This window comes from Salvia splendens, chromosome 1 (genome assembly GCF_004379255.2).
Source record: "Salvia splendens isolate huo1 chromosome 1, SspV2, whole genome shotgun sequence".
Taxonomy (NCBI): Eukaryota; Viridiplantae; Streptophyta; class Magnoliopsida; order Lamiales; family Lamiaceae; genus Salvia; species Salvia splendens.
This window is the reverse complement of record NC_056032.1, coordinates 5,921,692-5,946,504: the sequence shown is the minus strand read 5'-3', so window position 1 is coordinate 5,946,504 and position 24,813 is coordinate 5,921,692. Positions and strand designations below refer to the sequence as shown.

The following is a 24,813-nucleotide window of genomic DNA, read 5'->3' as shown; positions in this document are numbered from 1 at the left end:
ATTATCCTCTCTCCCATAAATCATCTCAACTCAACTGCAGTCAACCCAAAAAATAAGCTGAGCCCCTGTGGCTTCAAACATTTCTCTCTATCTCTCTCAATCATTCATATTGAATATTGATATTGATTGCTTTGCTTCTCCCCCTTTGTTTGTTCATGGCCGATCACTTCAAAAATCTATTGGCGGGAAATTCCAAATGGACCTCCTTTTCTAACAACGCCAGACTGAACTTCCTCTTCTTCCTCAGCCTCCTCCTCGCCCTCTCGTTTTCCGCTTCCGGCGCCAAATGGGATGGCGTGAAGGTCACCCGAGCCGACTCCCAAGCCCTCCACGCCATCAAAAACGAATTGGTCGATTTTAAAGGGGTGCTCCGGAGCTGGAACGACACCGGCGCCGGCGCCTGCGCGGGCTGGATCGGGATCAAATGCGCCGACGGCGAAGTCATCTCCATCCAGCTCCCTTTCAAGGGACTGGGCGGCCGTATTTCTGACCGAATAGGCCAGCTTCAGTCCCTCCGTCGGATCAGCCTCCATGACAACGCCCTCGTCGGCGCGATTCCAGCAACCATTGGATTTCTACCGAATCTCAGAGGCTTATATCTCTTCAACAACCGCCTCTCCGGCTCTCTGCCGCCGTCGATTTCGAACTGCCCGCTGCTTCAGACCCTTGATGTCAGCGGTAATCAGCTCGCCGGAATCATCCCTCCGAATCTTGCTAACTCCACGCGGCTGTATCGGTTGAATCTGAGCTTTAATTCCTTCTCTGGGTCGATCCCAGTAAGCCTTTCTCGCTCATCCTCTCTCATCTTTCTCGCTCTTCAATATAATAATCTCACTTCCTCCCTCCCTGATTCTTGGAGCTCTGTTTCCAATCTCAAATATTTAACTCTTGATCACAATTCTTTATCTGGAAAACTCCCAACCTCTTTAACGAGATTGGTTTCTCTCGAGGAGTTGGATTTGAGTCACAACAAGCTTGAAGGAAGCATTGATGAAATAGGAAGTTTGTTGGCTTTAAAGAAAATAAATTTTGAGAAGAACAATTTTGATGGCTCGATTCCAGATTCCGTTCAAAAACTTCTAAATCTCTCTGTTTTAAACCTGAGCAACAACAGATTCCGCGGCAGAATCCCACTGATCATCGGCAACATCACCTCGTTAAACTCCCTTGATCTCTCCGAGAACAATCTCACCGGAGAAATCCCATCTTCTCTCTCCAATCTCCCAAACCTCACTTCACTCGACCTCTCCTACAACCACCTCTCCGGCGCCGTTCCCTCTCTTCTATCCAAGAAATTCAACTCCACCTCCTTCGCCGGCAACATCCACCTCTGCGGCTACGGCCCCTCATCCCCGCCGTGCCCGACGCCGGAACTCACACCTCCGCCGCAGCCGAAGCCCCACCGCCGCCGCAAGCTCAGCACCAAGGATATCATTCTCATCGCATCCGGAGCCCTTCTCTTCGTTCTACTAATCCTCTGCTTCGTCCTGCTATGCTGCTTGTTATGCAAAAAGACCAAATCCAGCAAAGGCGGAAGAGCTCCTCCGCCTTCAACCAGCAAGGCGGCCGCGGCTACGGCAGCGGAAGGGGAGACCGGCGGCGACGGAGGAGGGAAATTAGTCCATTTTGATGGACCTTTAGTTTTCACAGCTAACGATTTGTTGTGTGCCACTGCAGAGATTATGGGAAAGAGCAGTTACGGAACTGCCTACAAAGCCACGCTGGAAGATGAGAATCAAGTCGCGGTGAAGAGATTGAGAGAGAAAATCACCAAACCTCAAAAGGAATTCGAAGTCGAAGCTTCCAATCTTGGAAAGATTAGACACCCAAATATCTTGGCGTTGAGAGCTTACTATCTTGGCCCCAAAGGCGAGAAGCTTCTTGTCTATGATTACATGCCTAATGGAAGCCTCGCATCCTTCTTACACGGTTCGATTTTATTCTCTTTTCACTTAACACGAAATATTAGTTGCACTGTAGAGTCATCTTAGTTATGTTAGGTTTGTTTATAATATAGTTTAGCCTAATGTGGTGACATTCAATACACGTGACGTGCAGCTAGGGGACCCGAGACGACGGTGCCATGGCCCACAAGAATGAACATAGCAATTGGAATAGCAAGAGGGCTATGCTACCTACATAGTGAAGTAAACCATGTTCATGGAAATCTCACGGCAACCAACGTTCTTCTCGACGAAAACACGGATCCCAAGATCGCGGACGTGGGGCTGTCGAGGCTGATGACGAGCGCAGCGACCGCGAACGTTGTGGGGACGGCGGGGTCGATGAGGTACAGGGCGCCGGAGCTCTCCAAGCTGAAGAACGCGACCGAGAAGACGGACGTGTTCAGCCTCGGGGTGATCGTGCTGGAGCTTCTCACGGGGAAGTCTCCGAGCGAGGCGAAAGATGGGCTGGATCTGCCGCAGTGGGTGGCGTCGATTGTGAAGGAGGAGTGGACTAATGAGGTGTTTGATGTGGAGCTGATGAGGGGGGATGCTTCTACTTCGAGTGTTGGCGATGAGCTGCTGAATACGCTCAAGTTGGCGCTTCATTGCGTCGACCCGTCGCCCGCGGTAAGGCCGGAGGCGGTGGAGGTGCTGCAGAAGCTTGAGGAGATTAAGGCGGAGGCCGACGTTGATGTTGGAAAGAGTGAGTGAAGAAGAGAAGAGAGCAACAAAAATACCTTTTTTTAGTACTGTATTTAAGTATTCGTTATTGATTTATTCGTTTGGAATCGAATCGAGGTTTTGTTGTTTGTTAGATTATTATTATTAAGTGTGTATATAATACTCCAGTATTAGTTTGATTTTTTGGGGGCGGAATTGCATTAATTTGAATCCTAATTTTTGGTCTATAGTCTTCATGTGTAATAAATAGTACAGCTTGAGAAATATTTTTTGTATTAATTTATTATCTCTAAATAAATGGATTTTTATTCTTTCCGTAGTGCATTTTATGTTATCTATTTGTGAATATGGGCGATTTGGCTTTTACTAATTCGTAGTATAATGCTAACTCGAACCTGAATTCAAGAGGTGTTTTGACTCTTTGAGTATAGAATATAGCCTTAAATCCCTGGATTAATCATTAAATAGAATAAATCGTGTTAAATCTAGTGCTGAAGAAAACAAATGAATTCAACTAGATATGGCTGGCCCATTTAGAGAAAGTGTATGAGAAAGAGATGCTGGGCTTTGAAGTTTATATTGGGCCACTTTCTCCCTAGTATGATTATGATTTGTAATCTTTCTCATTCTTTCACTTTTTATGTCTCAAAAAATTGGTAATATACAGTTTCAATTAAAAAAAGTAAATTATCATTAATATTATAAAATTTCTCTTAATTTAACACATTAAACAATTCCTCCTAATATTCATCTTTATTGAGATATAAGGAATGCACTCATTAGTCATTACATATCATAATTGAAAGGATAAATTTTATGTTAAGGTGATTTAGTTGATGAGATTGTAATAGGAGATAATACTATGTCAGCCTAAGTATAACTCTATAGACCTTAAATTTGAAGTTATCAATTAGTTAGTGGACCTCATATTCCACTAACTAATTTTCCCATATTCCACTAACTCATTCCTATATAAAATTTGTCCCATTTCATTTCATTTCATTTTAGTCGTCCATCCCATAAAATTTGTCTCATTTCATTTCTTACCATTTTAGTTAGTGGATCTCATATTCCACTAACTCATTCCTACTCACATTTTATTATAAAACTAATATATAAAAATAGGACTCAGATTTCACTAACTTTTTAACTCACTTTTCATTCCATTTCTTAAGACCCGTGTCGCGTCAAAGTGGGATAATCTTTATGGGACGGAGGGAGTATATGATATACTATATGCGAAGTAAAATTTGAAGTGACAAGGCCTAGAACTTTAGATCCAATTTACAAGACGCATGAAAAAGCCATGTTCCGCCATTAATAATTAAAAATTAAGCCCAAAATTCAATATCCACAATCAAAAAGGCCCAAAGGTTGAATATAGTCCATGGGCTTTACGATCAACTTTATAAATCAATACGAAATTATGAATTTCTCTTTCAGTCAAATAATATTACTTGGTTGAATTATTAATATGTTTAATACAGTGTTCTCTCCATCCGCCGTTATTTCATTGAGATCGATACAAAATTTAAGAAATACTAGTAGTATTAGTGTTGCCCACGGTTCGGAACCGGACGGTTCCTGTTCGGAACCGCCGGTTCCGGTTTGGTCGAAGGCGGAACCGGAACCGGACCGAGAGGCTATTTCACGGTTCCGGTTCCGGTTCGAAAACCGGCGGTTCCGGTTCCGGTTCGGAACCGCCGGTTTTTCCGGCGGTTTAGGCGTTTCCGGTTCTGAACCGGCGGTTTCGCGGTTCGATTTTTTTTTTTTTTTTTTAAAAATTTGAAATTTGGATTTATACAACAATTTGGAACAAGAGTACAAGCCAATGTATAATTCAAATAGAAATACGACGAATAAGGAGAAAATGATATCAATTTTATTGAGTTTGAGTTGTAACGGACAACGATACATTACAATTTACAATACATATACATCTACAACTACAAGTATACAACATACAACAATGTAATATAATTTACAAGTGTCGTCGGACTCGGAAACGTAAATAAAAAAACATGAAATTGGGGGGGGGGAAATTGAAAAGGGCTTGAGCTCAACTTAAACTTTCAAAGTTAAACTTTTCAAATTTAAGTTGAGTTGCCTACGTATCCACGATTTTATTGAGGAATGAAAGCCCACGTAGTTCTCGGGATGAAGACATATTGCTATGTAGAAATGTAGAAATATGGAATAATATATATTTTTTTATTTTAGCAATTGAGAAAGAAAGACAACTTATAGAACTACGGGAACAAGTATAAGTGTATAACAATGCGTAATAAGAGTAGCACTTGCGTAATTAAATGGAAGCACAATAGCACAAATGAGAAATTGGAGACAAAGAGAGAGAATTGAGAGATTGAAGAGAGAAACTCTTATGGAAGAATTCGAATTTGAAATTTGGAAAAAAAAAAATTGAATTTTCGGAAAACCGGCGGTTTTGGCGGAAAACCGCCGGAACCGCCGGTTTCCGGGCAAAACCGCTGGTTTTCACGGTTAACCGCCAAAAAACCGCCGAAACCGGCCGGTTTTGCAGCTGAAAAGCTGCCGCCGTCGGCCCCATCCCCGATGCCTTGATATACGCGCCCGAACCGGCGGTTCCGCCGGTTAACCACCGGTTCCGAACCGTCCCGAACCGTCCCGAACCGCCGGTTCCGAACCGTCCCGAACCGCCGGTTCGGTGACGGTTCCGGTTCGGAATATCTTGAACCTGAACTGGACCGCGACCCGAATTGCGACGGTTCCGGTTCGGAAAAATTGCCACAGTTCCGGTTCGGAACCGGAACCGCCGGTTCCGGTTCGGTGGTTAACCGCCGGAACCGGAACCGGTGGGCATCTCTAAGTAGTATTAGTGAAAAACTAGTGGAATTGGTGCACAGTATAAAATATAAGTAAATAGAAACTTCTGAAATAACATAAATTTTAATATGAAATTAGTAAAATAAGATAAAGAGAAAGAAAAGTGTATTAGTGTAAATTAGTAATACCCACTTACAAAGTAAGATGAGACATGTAAAATCAAGAAGGAAAGAGTTTCATTTTTAGATAACAGAGAGAGTATTAATTAGTACTCTAAAATGTGGGTAAAATAAGTTACTGGATAGTAATACCCACTTACGAAGTAAGATGAGACATGTAAAACGGCAATATGAGATATTTACAAATAAATGAAGTATTAGTACTCCTTTCATCTTATCAAAGATGACTCACTTTTCTTTTTGATTTGTTCCAAGTTCCAACCAAGATGATCCAATATCAAAAATAGAAATATACTCTCCTTGTCCCATTAAAAATGAAACGTTTTCCTTTTTGGATTGTCCCATTAAAAATGAAACGTTTCCTAAAATGGAAACATCTCTATCTCTACTTTTTCATTTCTCTTACTTTACTCTCTCTTCATTAACTCACAAAACAACACTACATAAAAACCAATGTCGATTCCCAGATGTTGCATTTTTAATGGGACGGAGAGAGTATTTATCTCTATTTTATTTTATCTTCCTTACTTAGTCTTACTACTTAATTCATAAAATAAAATGATATAAAATTATGTATAGTCTAAGGAAAAGGTCTTTCTTTGGACCAAGGGAGTAGATAATATTCCTTTTAAAATTAAATGCCCCCTCAGTTCATAAAGAGTGTGGTACAAATGAGAAGACATGAGTCTTACAAAAAATATTAGTAGATGTTTTAGAAGTGGAGAAAGGATGGGTGGCACCGACTCCTGCATAAGCTACTCTTTTATGAACACATAAATAGATATTTACTGCGTTATGTTAAATTCGACCCCTTAATAGATATTTGTCTCAAGTATTAATTATTTTGTAACACACCACTTTTTTGATTTTTTAATTAGTGGCTCTTGATCAATTAAAATGATAAAGTAAGTTTTTTTTAAAAATAAATTATATGTGAATAAAATTAATACGATATATATAGAGTTAATCTATGTCTTAAAATGGAAACAATGAATTCTTAGTGTATGGATGAAAATCAAGACAATATTTTCGTTGACCGGATTTATTTTTCGGACATAATATTTTCGAAAAATGGAAAATGTAGCATGGAAATTAAATTCGATACGGCGATACCTCAAGATGAGCCATAGAATTAACTAGACAAATTTATAGTAGTTAATTTATAGAGAAAATTTATTGAGATAAAATAATTAGTACTACTATTAATTAGGAGTATTAGACATTGAATGGGTAAACTCAAAGAAGTAAGACCATTCAAGATTATCATATTTTGCATTATTTTCATATAAGAGAAATACTACCTTATATCACATAACTAATGTTGTAATAGATCAAGAAATCACAAATAATACGGAGTAATAAAATTTCGTAGACCATGAATTTGAAATTTATAAGAGAAAACCTCCACACACTATAAGAAATGAAGATGACATGACTTCCAAAGTTCTATAATTATTCAAAGTGAAGTTAATGACTTTAGAAAAAAATAATACTAATAAAAGGAGTAGACTAGGGATGTCAATCGGGTCGGCCCATCGGGTTTCGGGCCGGCCCTACTCGGGTTGCGGGTCAATCGGGTGCGGGCTAATCGGGTTGTGAATTTTTTCGGGTTGTAAAAGTTCAACCCTAACCCTAAAAGCTCGGGTTTCGGGCTAGCCCAGCGGGTTAATCGGGTTGCTGCCGATAAGATTTACATGCAATCAATCCAATAAATAACGATGAAAATTAGTTATATTCATAAAATGTAAAATATTTAATTATGATACATTTGAGATATATGGTCAAACTAAATCATAAACATGATCAAATACTAATATTTGAGATATTTCAAGAAATTTTAATGCATGTTATAGAAATTTAAATATTTTTTAAAGGAATTTGAAGTTTTTAATTTATTTATCAATTATTATATTAATAAAAATTCAATATATAATTTGTATATTTAATATAAAATTGAAAATTATTTTTTTAGTTATCTATATTATAAAATTAATCAATAAAATGTCGAATTATGAGTAAAAAATAGAATAATAGAAATTTTATCGGGTTTTCGGGCCAGCCCATCGGGTTTTCGGGTCTAGCCCTAACGGGTCGCGGGTTAATCGGGTGCGGGCTAATCGGGTTTTAATTTTATCGGGCTAGAAATTTTCAGCCCTAACCCTATAAATTTGGCGGGCTATTCGGGTCAGCCCACGGGTTGCGGGCTACATTGAGTAGACTATAAGCCACGAGAAAATTAATTTAAGGCCGCTTGTCTTGCCCACTTGCAATCCAACTTGCGCCTTAAACCGTCCTATTCTATTCTATTATATGAACTTTCTTTTAATATTTCCACACTTCCATTTATTACTTCCTATATTCCTAAATAATAATCTTATTTTGACATTATAGTATATTCATAAAAGTTAACATATTTTATTTACACGCATTGTCTTACAATATATCCCTCTTAATATTTCTAACTTATTTACATTTTTTTATCAAATGATCCAACACTTTCTCTACTTATAATACATTTATTAATTATTACTAACACGTCCCTTAAAATGATGCAATTTCCCTATACTCAATATACACTCAATTATTTTTAATGAAATTAAAACCCATATTAATTACATCCAAGTAGATCTATTATTTGGGGATCAAGAGTGTATTCTTTTTCTCGAGCACAAAAAAACAAATCCATAAAAAAAAAGAGATATAAAATGGAAAGGCCAAGTTGCATGCATAAAATACCACCCCTTTTTAGACCAAAAGATGGAATATAATTTTTCTCTCTTGCAACTTGTGTGACGTACTATCAGTTTTATTTTCTTTTATTAATTTTAAACCTCATCAAATTGGCCAACTTGCTGAGATATCTAGCTGTTTGATTCCATTCACCTAAATTCATAACTATTCAATTTTATTTTGTTTTAAATTTAAGTCTATAAGGTACATCCCCCCATACTCATTCAAATTTTGAAGTTTCTATGAGCAACTAGTATTAACCCTATACATTTGTCTTATTAATTAAATATCAACTATTACTACATAAATGAGTTATTTTTAGTATATAAGGAGGGATTAATAAAAGATTTTCAATAGTGGTAATTAAGAATCAATCTTCATTATTTTAGCATTGTATGATCAACGACCGCTTTAAAGAAAAAAGTAATGACTTACAGATGTATATATCTATTACAACTATAAAGAAGGATCATTTATACTTTGTATAGATAAAATACTCCATAATTTTATTACAATGGGCAATAAATATAATTAAATTCCATCCGAGGACATCCATGTACTTCCATAAAAGCATACTAAGTAGTACTACTAACTTATACTATGGTCTGAATTTATTGTACGTACTTGATGTATTATTTCACTTAGTATAATTACAGTACTACTTCCATTATCATTGTTCGTGCAAGAGCTATTTCTTGAGGTTAATATGATAAATAAGCTTAAACAAATTAAAATGGCATGCTTAAATAATTTAAATTATTTTTTTCTAACTTGTCTCAGCCCTTTTAGCTACATACATTGTATGGAAATCATATGCCCTTATAGTTATCAGATTTATTCAAAATTTACATAAATTGTTCTTTTAATGAAAATTGATCCGCAAAAACCTATAGCTAAATTACCAAAAAAATGTATTCTCAAATAAAATTCAAAAAATAGCCCTCGATGAATTTTTCATAAACTAGGGTGGTGTTCGGTTAGCAAGATAAAATAATACCAATATACAATCTAGGATTGAGTTATGAGATTATTTTAGTCATATGACGTTAGCTATAACTAATTATCCATGATTATCCATCTAGGATTGAGTTGTAGGGTTGAATCTTATGAACCAAACACACTACAAATTTAATCTCGGTTACAATCTGCAAACCGAACACCACCTAGTAGTACTATATAGACAAGGGCCATTTATCATACTTATCTCAACTCTTCATCTCCAAAAGGCCATTCTTGTGTAATTTATACTCCTACTTTAAAAAAATCAATCCACAATAAATTAAAACAACATTTTCCTTGAAACAATTCGGTTACAAACATCTATTTTACACGATCGATCGAACTCATATCCCAATCTTTACAACAATCAAGAGTTTTTCCCCCAAATATATATAAAAAAATTAAATTCAAGAAGATGAATTTCGTCTGCATAAATTCTCAGCAATCTGAGCTAACGACTGCAAATTGCACCTAACAATCGTGTCGACGAAGACGCACGTCTCCTCCTCCGTGTTCCCCGGCGGCACGTCGACGACGTACGACTCCACCACCGCGGTGCCGGCGCCGCCCGCCGCGGCGTGGAGGGTGGTGACGGAGCGGTAGTTCGCGAGGCGGTGGTCCCCACCGACGATCCTGAAGCTGATGACGTGGCGCTCGTCGTCGAGTATCTCGAGGCGCTCCGTGCTGCTGACCGCCGGCATTCCGGTGATGACGCGGACCTCCCGCAGCGTGCCGACGTCGCCGTCGCCGAGGACCACGTGGCAGCTCTTGACGAAGTGCTTGTAGGCCTGCGGGTTGTCGAAGCGCCGCACCACCGACCACACGGTTGCCACGGGGGCCGAGATCAGCTGCGTCGTGGCCGAGCACGTCTGCTCTGGCCCCACCGCGTGGGTGTGGTATCGCGCCACGTGCTCGGGGACCTGGGCCGCCGTCGCGTGGCGGTATGGCTGCTTGTAGGCCGCGGCCGGTGTGTCGGGGATTCTTTGGAGGAGGAGGGATGATTTTTGAAGATCGGTAGCCATTTTTTTGTTTAGGTTTTGGGAGAGAAGATAAAATGTGTTTTGTGTTGTGTTACTTGTGTTGTGGAGTTCCACTTATATTTTTTTTTGAGAGAAGAGGCAAAGGGAGAGAAGGGTTTACTATTTTATAGAGAGAGAGAAGGGGTTTTTTTTGAATTGTTTATGAGGATTTTGTTGTGGAGAATGGAGAGGTAGTTGGATTTTCTAAAGAAGGATATGAGATTCATGTGAGGGATATAAAATATGACCAAGTTGCTACTTGTTCAATTACCAAATTAGCCATGTATGCAACTGGCAAGACTTAACATACTCAAATTTGTTTGGAGAAGTTGATGATGTGAAAGTCACCAAGATATTGGGCGATTTGAGAGTTAGGTTGCTTCCGAGCATGTTGCGGACGGTAGTGGGCATCAGTGCCCACTCAGTCCGCACTATGTGTAACCACTCGCCTCCAGTAACCTCACTTCGGGTGTGTGAATTACACACGCTCGACAATGCGGTTGGATGATTGACATGAATTGTTCATTTGAATTTTCTTTTCATAATTTTATTTTATAGGAGTAACTTTTCTTTTGTTGTTTGGGCATCTTTCCTTTTTCTGTTTTTGCCTGTCTTTTACCTTCCCTTCTTTTTCTTTTTCTTTTATGATTACCCTTGTGTAAATTGTAGGAGTGCTATGTTTTCCCATCTATTTTTATGCTTATGTTTTTATGTTTTCTGAATTTTTCATTGATTTCCAATTTATTTGTGTATATTTTTATTGTTTGTGTTGTAGCAATATTTTTTATTTTATTTTATTTAGCATAATTATATATTTTTATAATAATGTATTTATATAATCAATTTTATTTTATTTTATTTTTAAATACAAATACAAAATTGAATATACATAAATTCTATATTTGCAGTGTATATATGAATAGCTACTCCATCCGGTCCACATTAAATGTCTAATACCTTATTTGAGCGGTCCCCAATAAATATTTCATTTCACTTTTATCAATTTTTTGTAGTGGATACTATATTCCACTAACTCATTATCACTTACATTTTATTACTATAAAACTAATACTTCCTATGTCCACAAAAAATAGACAAAGTTGTAAACGACACGAGTTTTAATGCGCAATTGGTAAAGTAAGAGAGAATGAGTAAAAATGTGGTGGGAGTAATGTTAGTGGATTGTGGGATCCACATTTAGAATGATGTGTGTGGTTAGTGTTGGTTTAAAACTTTTCCATCTTTAAACTTAGTCTAATTCTAGTGGATAGTCCAAAATGGTAAAATTTGTCTATTTTTTGTGAATTGAGGGAGTATATAAAAGTAGGACTCGCCCTCCATACTTCTATCCACATTTACTAACAAAGTCTAACTATTTCTTAAAATACCGTCAAATTTGGAACGTTTAATGGGGACCGGGGAAGTATGTTGTAAACTGAAATCACCAACGAACGGTGTAAGGTCCACTTCCTAAAATAAAAAATTAAGAAAGTTTATATTTACAAAGGACATATAAAAATAGAAATAATTTCTATTTTTAAGGGACGGAGATAGTAGTACAAAACGCAAAAGAAAAAAAAAGAGTATTGATCTAATAGTATAAGAGCGATACAAAGTAAAAACAAAAGTAATTTGTTTATAAATATATTATTTTTCGTCAAATTCTGATTTCACATGTTATTTTTAAGATCCGCATGTACTAAACTATTGATTGTTCTAATTTTCCAATGAAATTATTGATTTTTATTTTGTAACCGTTCATATTTCGGTGCTAACATATAGTTTGATATTTTGTTTACATGACACTATCAGATGTCAACCAAAATGATATCACGTTTTAGGTAGCGAAACGGCATTATACTACTCTGCTAAATTAAATAAAATATTTATTGAATTATGATTAATATTATATTAGAGCCAAAATTATGATTAATTGCAAATTTAGAACTGATCAATAATTTGATAATATATAGGTGAATTTCAAAGTTGTTATGCAAGACTAAAATATTGGCAAAGATTTAGGAATTTATAGACAAATAGCCCGAAAAACAACAATAAAACATTATCAATTAATACTCATCCACATCAACCAGTGAATATTAGTCAATTTTAATCCTCTACAGAAATTTAGACTCACCATATATCTAACTAGTCTTTGAACAACTAATGAATTAACCACCTATCGAAAAAGAAAATGTGAAACATATATATTGAGCGTTACCAAACCATATACAATAACATAAACTATATACTATATTGAGTACAACCTATCTGAATATAAAAACGGCACTCTTATAACTATGTTTAAAAATTCAGCTAAATCTGAATTAAGAAGAAACAAAATACCCAAGACAACATTACAGTTTAGCCCAACAAACCATTGGTCAATTTTTTCCCCCTTTTTAGTTAGCATTAAAGTTAATATTTTAAATTATGTAGTACGTACTTACTGGAATGGGAGTACCATTTAGCACATTTAAAGCTAATAAGGTAATGAAAATTATTTAAAGCTAATAAATTAATAGTTTGATTTAACAAATTAAAGGAGAAATGACCAAAATGTCCTCAAATTCAACGTGCTTTAAATTCAGTCGACTATCAACTTGATCTGCAACCTGGAATGTGGGTTAAGAAGTTGGACAAATTCAATGCACAAGTTGCACATCTTCTGATATTTTCATTTATTTCACGTGTTTTTTGATAAATTTCACACTACAATAAAAACAACTAGTCCATGGTCTTAAACTAATAATTATATGTATATTTTTTCTAATTCTAATCCAGTCACAAAAATTAACTGTATATTAAAAGCTTGTAGTGTTAACCAACGATCGAGATTATGCTGTCGTGGAAATTATAATTACTGAGATTTGAATTCAACTATCCAAATCCCACCAATATTTTTCGGATTAAATCAAAGCAAAATATTGTTTCAGCAAGATCCGAAGAAAAAACTGATGGAGTACGGACTAAACAAGCCCAATAGCAGTGACAGCCCATCAGCCCAAAGCCCAAGGAAGAGTATCAGTTCGGCATTACCAAAGAGTTCGGCCCCAGCCTACAGCTCGGTACAAGCCGACCAATCAGTTCGGCATTACCAAAGAGTTCGGCCCCAGCCTACAGCTCGGTAAAAGCCGACCATTCAAGCTCTACTCTCAGATCAGCAAAAGCTGCTCGGCAATAGTTCAGCAGTTCGGTCTCAGTATTCGACCGAACTGGGAGATAGTGGACTCATGCAGAACCTCCACGACCTCCACTACACCCACGATCTATTTAGTGGTGTCAAGCAGTCATTAACTCATGCAGGATAGTGGACCCATGCAAGATCGCCACGATCTCCACGACATCCACTACCTAGTAAATGGTGCTGCATGCCACGATCTTGGTTCAATGTATAAATAGAACCTAGATCAGATAGATAGGTTTAGACTCTCTCGCTCTCTAGAGATAAAAATATAAAATAGCAAGTCTGTATTTGTAAGCTGTAGAAAACAGATCAAGCAATACAACTCTGCCCTCCTTTCTTCCCGTGGACGTAGATTTACCTCAGTAAATCGAACCACGTAAATTCTCTGTGTCGTGATCCGTATTTTTACTTGCATTTATCACCATCAAAAATTCGCCGACTCATCACTGGCGCCGTCTGTGGGAAACAGAGAACCAAATCTGTGATAAAGCGAATTTTTGACCCTTTTTCCACCCCAAAAAAATGCATACCAGATCACATAACACCCATAATACCGTTCGTGATAACCGTGAGGAAGCTAGTCCAGCTCGCAGGTCTGAAAAACGGCCTCGGGAGACATCTACCTCCGGTTCTCACGAAGAAGGAACAAGCCACTCCAGGAGAGATCGCACCGAGTCTTCCCAGCAGCCCGATTTAAATGAAGCTGTCAAGCTGTTCTTGGCCGAGAAGCAGGAGGAGTTCTTAACCTTCCTGCAGAAGAGCCAACAGCCGGAGAAGACAACGGCGGATTCTCCCTCCTCATCCAGACATGAAAGTCACTACCGCAGTAGTGACGTGTCTTCCAGGAGAAAGAATCCTCAACCCCGACATGTTCCTGTTCCTCCTCGGTACCGGAACCACAGGAGAACTCCATCTCCTCCGTACCGAAGAGATGTCGGGTTCGCCATGTACGGAGCATTAAAGACTCCGTTCTCGGACGATATCACCCGAACTCCTTTGCCGCGGAACTACCGGACACCGTCAATGACTTATGACGGGTTGGTGGATCCTCATGACTTCCTGGGACGCTATCAATATAATATGGCGAACCAGGGTCTCAATGAGGTCCATATGTGCAAGCTGTTCCCCGAGCTGCTCATCGGGAACGCCAGAAGGTGGTTCGACAGCCTTCCTCAAGGCAGCATTAGATCCTACCGAGATCTAATGGATGCTTTCCACAGGAGGTTCTTTCAGAAAGCGGAAGCCCGGATCACTTCGGCTCAGCTGCTTTCTATACGTCAAGGTCACGACGAAAAGATCAGCGACTTTTTGACGAGATTCCACAAGGAATGCCTACAAGTAGATGATCTCAATGATCCACTTGTCATTTCGGCATTCCAAAATGGAATCCTGCCCGGAGCTCTCTACAGAAAGCTCGTGGAATGCAGTCCGCAAACAGCTCAAGAGATGTGGGACATTGCGGACCAGTTCGCCCGTGCCGATGAGGCAGACCGTCGAAAACGGTCTTTAGACAGCTCATCTAGAGGAGACGAAAAGAAGCCCGATCATAGCGACCAGAGGCTTCCTCGCCGAACTCCTTTTGAAAGAATTCAAAGGGCACCGGTACAAGGCAGATTGGGACCACGTCTCAATCCTGAGAAGCCGCCCGCTCAGTTCGTACCCTTAAACAAGTCAAGAGCGGAAATTTTCGAACTACATTCCGATATGTTCGAAAAGCCAAGGCGGATGACGAAATCGGCCGCGCGCCGACCTCAGGATCAATATTGCTCCTTCCATCAAGACTACGGTCACGATACCGAGGAGTGCCAACATTTGGCTGCAGGTATTGATGCCCTTGTGAAAGCAGGGACGTTAAAAAAATACCAAAGCAAGCAGCCGAAAAGGAACAAAAAGCAGGGAGGTGCGAACTGCGCTCCTCAGGATCCGAAAAGGCAACGGGATCCCGAAGACGATAACGAGCCGCAATATGATGGAGTAATCCTAACTATTGACGCTCTCCCTGCCGAGAAGACTAAATCGTCTCTGAAGTCATAGAGCAGAAAAAGGCTTTTGACGAGCTCAAAAGTTATTTAGCCGAGCTTCCAATTCTCTCTGCTCCAACAGATGCCGAAGTGATTTTCTTATACTTAGCGGCATCTGATCAAACCATTAGCGCGGTGCTTGTACGAGAAGAAGGCCTAAAGCAGTTTCCCATCTACTTTACAAGCCGAGCATTAAGAAGTCCAGAAACAAGGTATCAACCTCTGGAAAAAATTGCTCTGGCGTTAGTAAATGCAGCAAGGAGACTGCGGCCATACTTCTATGCTCACAAGGTATGCGTCTTAACCGATCTGCCTCTTCGGCAAGTTTTGACCAAGCCAGAAGCATCAGGCGGAATCGCCAAATGGGCCATAGAGCTGGGAGAACACTCAATCGAGTACCTACCTCGAAAAGCCATCAAGGGACAAGCCTTGGCAGATTTTCTTGCAGAGGCCAAGTTCGATCAAGCAATCCCTGTCATTGCCGAACAGAAAAATTCTGCCAATGCCGAACTAGCACAGCCCTTGGAATCCGAAGAAAAGCCGCCGGACTGCTGGAGCGGATTCGTAGATGGAGCTTCGAATAAAACGGGAAGTGGAGCTGGTATTCTGCTTATCGCTCCCGATGGACACGAGGTAACCTATTCACTTCGGTTCTCATTCCCAACCACTAATAACGAAGCCGAATACGAAGCCCTCCTTGCCGGACTCAAGCTAGCGCAAAGTCTATGTATCAAGTCTCTCAAAATCCATTGTGATTCACAAGTCATAGTGAATCACATGTTGGGTACAAGTGAAGCTCGTGACGAGAGAATGAAGAAGTATTTGGACAAAGCGCAAAGCATCAGCCGAAGTTTCTCCTATTTTCGGATAATCCGCATTCCCAGAGTGGAAAATAGCCGAGCAGATACCTTGAGTAAGTTGGCCTCAGATCCGAACTCAAAGGCGGAAGAATTAATGCATCGAAGCATTGATGAAGCCGAGGTACATTCAGTATCCAGCTCGCCGAACTGGATGACGCCGATCTGGCAGTATCTGGATCAAGGACAATTGCCCGAGGATAAGAGAGAAACTCGGAAGATCACGTGCCGAGCACTTCGGTACGAACTTCATGAAGGAGTCCTCTTTAGAAAGTCTTACCTCCAGCCGTTATTGCGGTGCGTAGGACCAGAAGAGACGGACTACATCCTCAGAGAAGTTCATGAAGGATCGTGCGGTAGCCACATCGGAGCCAGAGCTTTAGCTAAAAAAGTTCTGAGATGGGGATATTATTGGCCAACCATGGTACAAGAGGCAGTGCAGCTCGTCAAGACATGCCCGAAGTGCCAAATCCATGCAAATATCCCAAGGATGCCGCAGACCGATCTATCCACTATGCAAAGCCCTTGGCCTTTTATGCAATGGGGTATAGACATAGTAGGACCACTACCACAAGCTCCTCGGCAAATAAAATTCCTAATCGTTGCCGTGGACTACTTCACGAAGTGGGTGGAGGCTGAACCATTAGCTACGATAACGAGCTCAAAGGCATTGGACTTCGTCTGGAAGAACATAGTGTGCCGATTTGGCATACCCCACATCCTCATCTCGGATAACGGGACTCAGTTCACCGACAAGACGTTCAAGAGTTGGTGCCAAGAGCTGAATATTCAACAGCGGTTCACTTCGGTCTCTCATCCACAAGCAAACGGACAAACGGAGGTAACAAATCGTATCCTGGTGAAAGGGTTAAAAGCTCGGTTAGAACAAGCCAAAGGACAATGGGTAGAAAATCTCCCTCAAGTCCTATGGTCCTATCGAACTACACCCACAACCTCCAACGGTGAAACTCCGTACAGTCTTGTGTACGGCACTGAAGCCGTGATTCCGGTGGAGATCGGCATACCCAGTCCCCGAACTCTAAATTTCTCAGCAGAAATGAATGACGACGGACTGAGAGCCGAGCTAGATCTTGCCGAAGAAAGAAGAGAATTGGCATGCATAAAAGCAGCCAAGTACAAGGAGCAAGTAGCCCGGTATTACAACCCAAGGGTGAAGAAGCTGCAATTTCAAGTGGGAGATCTCGTCTTGAGAAACAGCGAAGTAAGCCGAGCAGAAAAGCTGGGCAAGCTCGAACCCACATGGGAAGGTCCGTATCGGGTGTCAGAAGTCCTCGGCAAAGGGTCTTGCAAATTAACTCACATGTCAGGAGAACAGGTACCCCGAACATGGCACATTCCCAACCCTCAAAAAGTTCCATTTGTAAGAGACAGTCCGGTCAGTCAGTCTTTGTGCTTGTCTTTTTTATTTGTCTATGTGCGTTTTGTCTGTGTGCGTTTTGTCTGTCTATGTGCGTGTCGTCTCTTACAAATGTTACTGAGGTATCTTGTTCTTCGAAGGCTGATCCCCTTCTTAGAACATATACAAGCCAACGATTGTGAGTCAAAGCTTCTAAAGAGGATACAAGACCACAATTCAGCTTAAACAAGCAGTTCGTCTGAAACGAGCTGCAAGCTAACGATTGTGAGTCCAAGCTTCTAAAGAGGATACAAGACCACAATTCAGCTTAAACAAGCAGTTCGTCTGAAACGAGCTGCAAGCTAACGATTGTGAGTCCAAGCTTCTAAAGAGGATACAAGACCACAATTCAGCTTAAACAAGCAGTTCGTCCGAAACGAGCTGCAAGCTAACGATTGTGAAGTCCAAGCTTCTAAAGAGGATACAAGACCACAATTCAGCTTAAGAATCAAGCACTCCGTCTGAAACGAACTGCAACAAAAGTCCGATTCACGCGATAAAACTTGCCTGAATTAGGACAAGGGAAAGTCCGATCCACGCGATAAAACTCGCCGAATTAGGACAAGGGAAAGTCCGATCCCCAAATTAGGACAACGGAAAGTCCGATCCGAGCGACAAAACTCGCCAAATTAGGACACAAACCAAGTCTGGTCAAAGATGTTTATTTCATCAGACCAAAGACGAGTCCGGTCAAAGATGTTTATTTCATCAGACCAAAGACGAGTCCGGACAAAGATGTTTATTTCATCAAACCAAAGACGAGTCCGGTCAAAGATGTTTATTTCATCAGACCAAAGACGAGTCCGGACAAAGATGTTTATTTCATCAGACCAAAGACGAGTCCGGTCAAAGATGTTTATTTCATCAGACCAAAGACGAGTCCGGACAAAGATGTTTATTTCATCAAACCAAAGACGAGTCCGGTCAAAGATGTTTATTTCATCAGACCAAAGACGAGTCCGGTCAAAGATGTTTATTTCATCAGACTAAAGACGATTCCGGTCAAAGATGTTTATTTCATCAGACCAAGGACCAAGTCCGGTCAAAGAAGTTTACTTCATAAGACCAAGGACCAAGTCCGGTCAAAGAAGAGTTTACTTCATAAGACCGAGGACAAACATCAACTTACCCCGCACCTTTATCCAGAATGCCGAAGTGACTCGCTTCGCCGAAGTGATTCACTTCGCTTTTCGGGGGGGGGGTAGTGATGGAGTACGGACTAAACAAGCCCAATAGCAGTGACAGCCCATCAGCCCAAAGCCCAAGGAAGAGTATCAGTTCGGCATTACCAAAGAGTTCGGCCCCAGCCTACAGCTCGGTACAAGCCGACCAATCAGTTCGGCATTACCAAAGAGTTCGGCCCCAGCCTACAGCTCGGTAAAAGCCGACCATTCAAGCTCTACTCTCAGATCAGCAAAAGCTGCTCGGCAATAGTTCAGCAGTTCGGTCTCAGTATTCGACCGAACTGGGAGATAGTGGACTCATGCAGAACCTCCACGACCTCCACTACACCCACGATCTATTTAGTGGTGTCAAGCAGTCATTAACTCATGCAGGATAGTGGACCCATGCAAGATCGCCACGATCTCCACGACATCCACTACCTAGTAAATGGTGCTGCATGCCACGATCTTGGTTCAATGTATAAATAGAACCTAGATCAGATAGATAGGTTTAGACTCTCTCGCTCTCTAGAGATAAAAATATAAAATAGCAAGTCTGTATTTGTAAGCTGTAGAAAACAGATCAAGCAATACAACTCTGCCCTCCTTTCTTCCCGTGGACGTAGATTTACCTCAGTAAATCGAACCACGTAAATTCTCTGTGTCGTGATCCGTATTTTTACTTGCATTTATCACCATCAAAAATTCGCCGACTCATCAAAAACATTTCCTACTAAGATTCTAGAAAAAGCACAAAATCATGTGTATAGGATAGGTACCGGTATGTTACAAGTTGCTCTTAGGATTCCTGATTCATTACTTTGAGTTTAAATTAATAAATGGTTTTACATTTGTTGCAAGTTGCGCAACACGAAATTCAGCCCTCATTTCCCCTTTCACTGTCTTTAATTGGCTGCTTTTGACATTTCAAAGGGCCCGATTGGAATTGATATTTGAAACTATATTTACAGTTGAAAACTCTCTTATCACTGATTTTCACTTAACATTTATAATCACAAATATATTTTAAAAAACACATCTCACTACAGCTCTAAAAAAGTGACATTATTGTAGTAGCAGTAGTAGTACATAAAAAAATGTGTCAAAAAGTAATTATACTTATTCATAGAAATAATTATTGCGTAAATGACTACGGTGGAGACGAGGATATATGGCGGAGGAGGGAATGAAGAGCACAATATGGGTGCATGTATTGAAGTCATCATAAATAAATAAACAAATAAGTAAAATGTAGATCTCATAAATATATTTATAATTTCAATATCATAACACACGTGCAAATAAATAGCAATGGGAAATATACGAGGTTAAAAATAAGTAACCATGCATGTCATTTGAGTCTCCTACGATTGGATTGGCAATAGTATATTTGACTTATCATTTATCACAATTAATCAACTTGTTATCACTATCACTTAGACATTCTAGATGCTGACAAACTGGAGTATCTATATATTTAATACACCCTCAAGTTTATTCAAGAATGAGAGAGAAATCATTTTTGGACAGAGCTATACTTGTGATTTTATGTAAGTTTAAATATTTTTATTTGCAATTTATTCAACTGAGAGTTCGAAAGTAAATTCACTGCAATTATCAATAACACTACATACATGAGTTGGGTATTCGACCATATAATTATTCATAACTTACTTATTTTTACCAAAGCAATGATTTATTGTGATACAAATGAGACTAATAATTAATAAATGATTTAAATTGCTAAATAAGGAAAATTGGCTCTTCGCCATGGGTGTGCTAAATATAGGACTCTGGATCAGAATAATGTGTGAATGAGGCTGTAGCCAGCCTAAGACTCCATGTGATAGAGGTTTGAATTATTTGGGCCCCTAAAATTTAAACTATACTACTATTATAATTAATAGGTGCAAAAAAATCAATCGATAATAGTATATTTCTAGAGATTAATACTACTAGTACTACTATATATCAATTAGTTTGAATATATTTCAATTGAATTAAATTATTCTATAAATTATTCTATACTCCATATTCTTATTTTGAATCGGTGTACCGCTAGTCGACAAAAATTATAGCAGACATTAGGATACGGATTTTAAACTTGAATTTGCTATTCTTCAATCCTTTGCTAAAAATATCTTTGGAATTTTTTGTGATTTGATTGCTCCAGCGGCCAGCCCAAGACTTTTTTTTAATTAATTTTTTACATCAATTGATTTGAGATTTAATTAAAAAAAAGATATCGTTGGTCCGAAATCTCGATGGTAGGGGTGGCAAATCGTGCGTGTTGTGTCGTTATCGTGCCGAGAGTGACAAATCGTGCGTGTTGTGTCGTTATCATGTCGACACGATAACAATAAACACGAACACGGCCGATTAAGAAAACTCTAAACACAAACACGAACACGACCCGCTACCCTCAGACACGAACACGACACGAACCACTTTGGGTCAACACGACACGATAACAACACATATATGACACGACACAATAACAGCACTATATTAATATTATTTCTTAACGTGTATCACGAACACGACACTATACTAATACTAAGTGCTCCATTAGAATAAACCTAATTTAAATTTTAAAATAAATAAAATAATAATAATATTATATTATTATTTCTTAGCGTGTAACGCGAACACGACACGAACGCGGCACGAAATTTTCGTGTCGTTATAGTGTCGACACGATAAGGGCACGAACCCAATAAGCTTTGACACATACCCATTAATTTCATGTGAGTTCGTGTCGTATTATCAGTCGTACCAAAAATTGTCAGCCATGTTACTAGTACAACCACATTGCATTATACCCCTTAATTTATTTTTCTGCATGATTACAAATCTAATTCGTTAAATCATGTACTATCTTTTTCCTTTTCACAATACATATTTATATTTTCATATGAACACATTTTTTATGTGCATAAATGAAAATCTTTATTTATGTAGGTATTGAGTTCCACGCAATTTTACCAGTACATTTTAGTGGATAATAGCAACGGATTATAATCATTATGACAAAAAAGAGACCTTCATGCGAGAGAGAGAGATATGAACTTTTTTGCTGAAAAGTGAAAAAATTTGTAGTTTTTGTATGCATGAATGGATCAAGTTTTCAGCAAAGCTGGTTCGTTTTGGCTTAAACAAAAAGCCAGCAATGAGTTTGGCTCTGTCGGAAAGGATGCCAGTGTAACATGAGAAAATCGAGTTTATAGGCTACTTTGCCACTAAAATAACGAAAATGTACCCATTTTGTTATCTCTTCCATAAATGGGAAAAACGCCACCATGGTTGGCGTGTGTATAAGTAAAAACGCCAACATAGTTGGCGTTTATAATGTCGTCATATTTTAGTCGTATTTTCTCCAAATACAGTTAAGTTAAAACACGCTAACTTGGTTGGCGTGTTACGTGAAAAAACGCCAACTATGTTGACGTGTTATATACTTTGCTTTTCTAAAAAACGCCTGCGGTTTATACTTTGCTCTTCCCATCACCAACATTACTTCTGATTGAACTATCCCCTCTCTCACTAGAAACCCCCTCCACCACCACACCACTCAATTCTCCAACTTTCCCATCAACATTCACAACTTCCTCAGTTGGATTAGTACTATCTAAAGAATTAACACCATCAACAAACAAATTCTTGTTTTCACCAAAAGGGGTGGAGCTAGAATTTGAACTATCCTCTCTCTCACTAGAAACTCCCTCCACCACCACACCACTCAATTCTCCAACTTTCTCATCAAAATTCACAACTTCCCACAGTTGGTACTATCCGAAACATTAACACCATCAATAAACAGTTCTTGCTATTACCAAAAGGGGTGGAGCTAGAATTTGCAGTTAGCAAACTACCTTCGCTCTCCGCCGTCACGTCAGCAGCAACAGCTAGAAATGAAGAAGAAGAAGAAGAATTGCCACCGCCCACATAGCTTTCATCCATTGAGATTGAATTTATCATATCCGAAGAAGTGTTGTTGAATGCTTCGGAGCTCTCCACGCCGAGATTCTGGGCGCCCAAATGAATGGAAGCGGGGTGAAGCAGAAGATGACGGAGATGATTAATCGTGAAGAGGAGGAGACCAAGAACTTGATGGGTTTCACAGAGAAGCTTTTTTGCTTCTCCATAACTGAATTTGCTTCTCCATAAAAACGCCAACGAAGGTGGCGTGTTTCAGAAAAGACGCCAGCGAGGGTGGCGTGTTTCAGAAAAGACGCCAGCGAGGGTGGCGTTTTTCAGTAAAAACGCCAATCAGGTGGGCGTCTCTTATAAAAACGTCAATTGGGTGGGCGAGTCAATACAGAATGAGTGTTTTCGTCAGCAAAAATTGAAGGACAGAGCGAATTATAAAACGCCAACATGGTTGGCGTTTTTTCACGTAACACGCCAACCAAGTTGGCGTGTTTTAACTTAACTGTATTTGGAGAAAATACAACTAAAATACGACGACATTATAAAACGCCAACTATATTGGCGTTTTTACTTATAGACACGCCAACCATGGTGGCGTTTTTCCCATTTATGGAAGAGATAACAAAATTGGTACATTTTCGTTATTTTAGTGGCAAAGTAACCTATAAGCCCGATTTTCTCAATGTAACATCCCCAATTCTTTCTTCTATCAGAATTTCTCTATTTTGTAATTTTTATTTTTAATACAAAAAAATCATGATCATAGGCAAACGATTAATGTTGTGTGATTGCATTTTCTGAGATTCATTTCGGAATTCGAAGAACAACATACATGTATAATGAAATAGATTAAACAGCCCATTGGATATATTGGATTGTGGCTTAATTTGAGGAATTTCTATAACAATCTCTTTGTTTCCTTTTTTTGTGCCGTTAGTCATTGTCATCGAGCATTGAAGGAGGCACCAAGTGGTTGGTTAACACGATCAAAGGTTAGACATCTTTTCCCTTATGATTAATTGTGTTCTATTAAAATTAGCTTATTACCCGGCAAAATATTCTGTCTGTAGCTTCGATCGACGTTTTATAGGATCGGTCATTTGTTACTGACATTTCCTACAAACGTGTTTTCCGTACGATAAACTTTTCAGTTGTTGATCTGTCGCCAATTCGTCTCTCCTCAATTTTACCGACGGATTGTTTATGGTAACCAATGTAGACATTTTTACTTATACACATGCTTTTCCGCAACACCGTTGTCTGTCAGTAATCGTCGTTAATCAAAATTGTAGGATTTTTAGTCAGGTTTGTATTGAAAAGACCTCCACAATTCTTTTTTTTAGTCACAAGGTTGTCGGAATTTCATACATTACTAGCATCCCTTTTCAGGAAAGGTCCAAAAACCATTACCGGAGCTCTTAAAAGAGTATGATCTCGCAATCGGAATATTACCCCGTGATGCAACGAGCTACGATTTTGACGAGGAGACAAAGAAGCTAAAGGTTTACATTCCGAAAGTGTGTGAAGTTGGGTACAAGGATCAATCCGTGCTGCGTTTCGCAACGGAAGTGAGCGGTTGTATGGAGAAAGGGAAGTTGTCCGAAATAGTTGGGATTAAGACAAAGGTGATTGTTTGGATGAAGGTGAGTTGTATCACCTCCGACAAAACCAACCTCCATTTCCAAGCCACTGTCATAAGATCTAGGAGTAGAGCTGTTTATGAAGTTGAAAAAGATGGCGTTGTTTGTGGAAAGTTCTAGTTGTTCCCAAGATTTCCCCCAAAGAAGCCCTTCAAACTAGAAAATTCTTGTGAGTTTCTGTCAAGTGAATGATGTTGGTTTGGTCTTATGTAACAATTTGAACTTGCATCGTTTGTGTA

The 24,813-nt window shown here is 39.4% G+C and overlaps 3 protein-coding genes across 3 annotated transcripts; 2 read left to right on the top strand and 1 right to left on the bottom strand.

Annotated features, from left to right (window-relative positions):
- On the top strand, positions 1-2,854 carry LOC121810072 (probably inactive leucine-rich repeat receptor-like protein kinase IMK2). Its single transcript, XM_042210973.1, has 2 exons — positions 1-1,929; positions 2,059-2,854. The coding sequence occupies exons 1-2, from the start codon at positions 156-158 to the stop codon at positions 2,655-2,657; spliced, it is 2,373 nt and encodes a 790-aa protein (XP_042066907.1). The 5' UTR covers positions 1-155; the 3' UTR covers positions 2,658-2,854.
- Positions 2,855-9,616: 6,762 nt separating this feature from the next.
- LOC121794764 (abscisic acid receptor PYL4-like) lies at positions 9,617-10,573 on the bottom strand. The gene has a single exon (XM_042193098.1). The coding sequence runs from the start codon at positions 10,360-10,362 to the stop codon at positions 9,748-9,750; it is 615 nt and encodes a 204-aa protein (XP_042049032.1). The 5' UTR covers positions 10,363-10,573; the 3' UTR covers positions 9,617-9,747.
- Positions 10,574-22,118: 11,545 nt separating this feature from the next.
- LOC121804970 (uncharacterized protein At5g01610-like) lies at positions 22,119-24,694 on the top strand. Its single transcript, XM_042204714.1, has 3 exons — positions 22,119-22,205; positions 23,872-23,926; positions 24,324-24,694. The coding sequence occupies exons 1-3, from the start codon at positions 22,119-22,121 to the stop codon at positions 24,692-24,694; spliced, it is 513 nt and encodes a 170-aa protein (XP_042060648.1).
- The last annotated feature ends 119 nt before the right edge of the window (positions 24,695-24,813 follow it).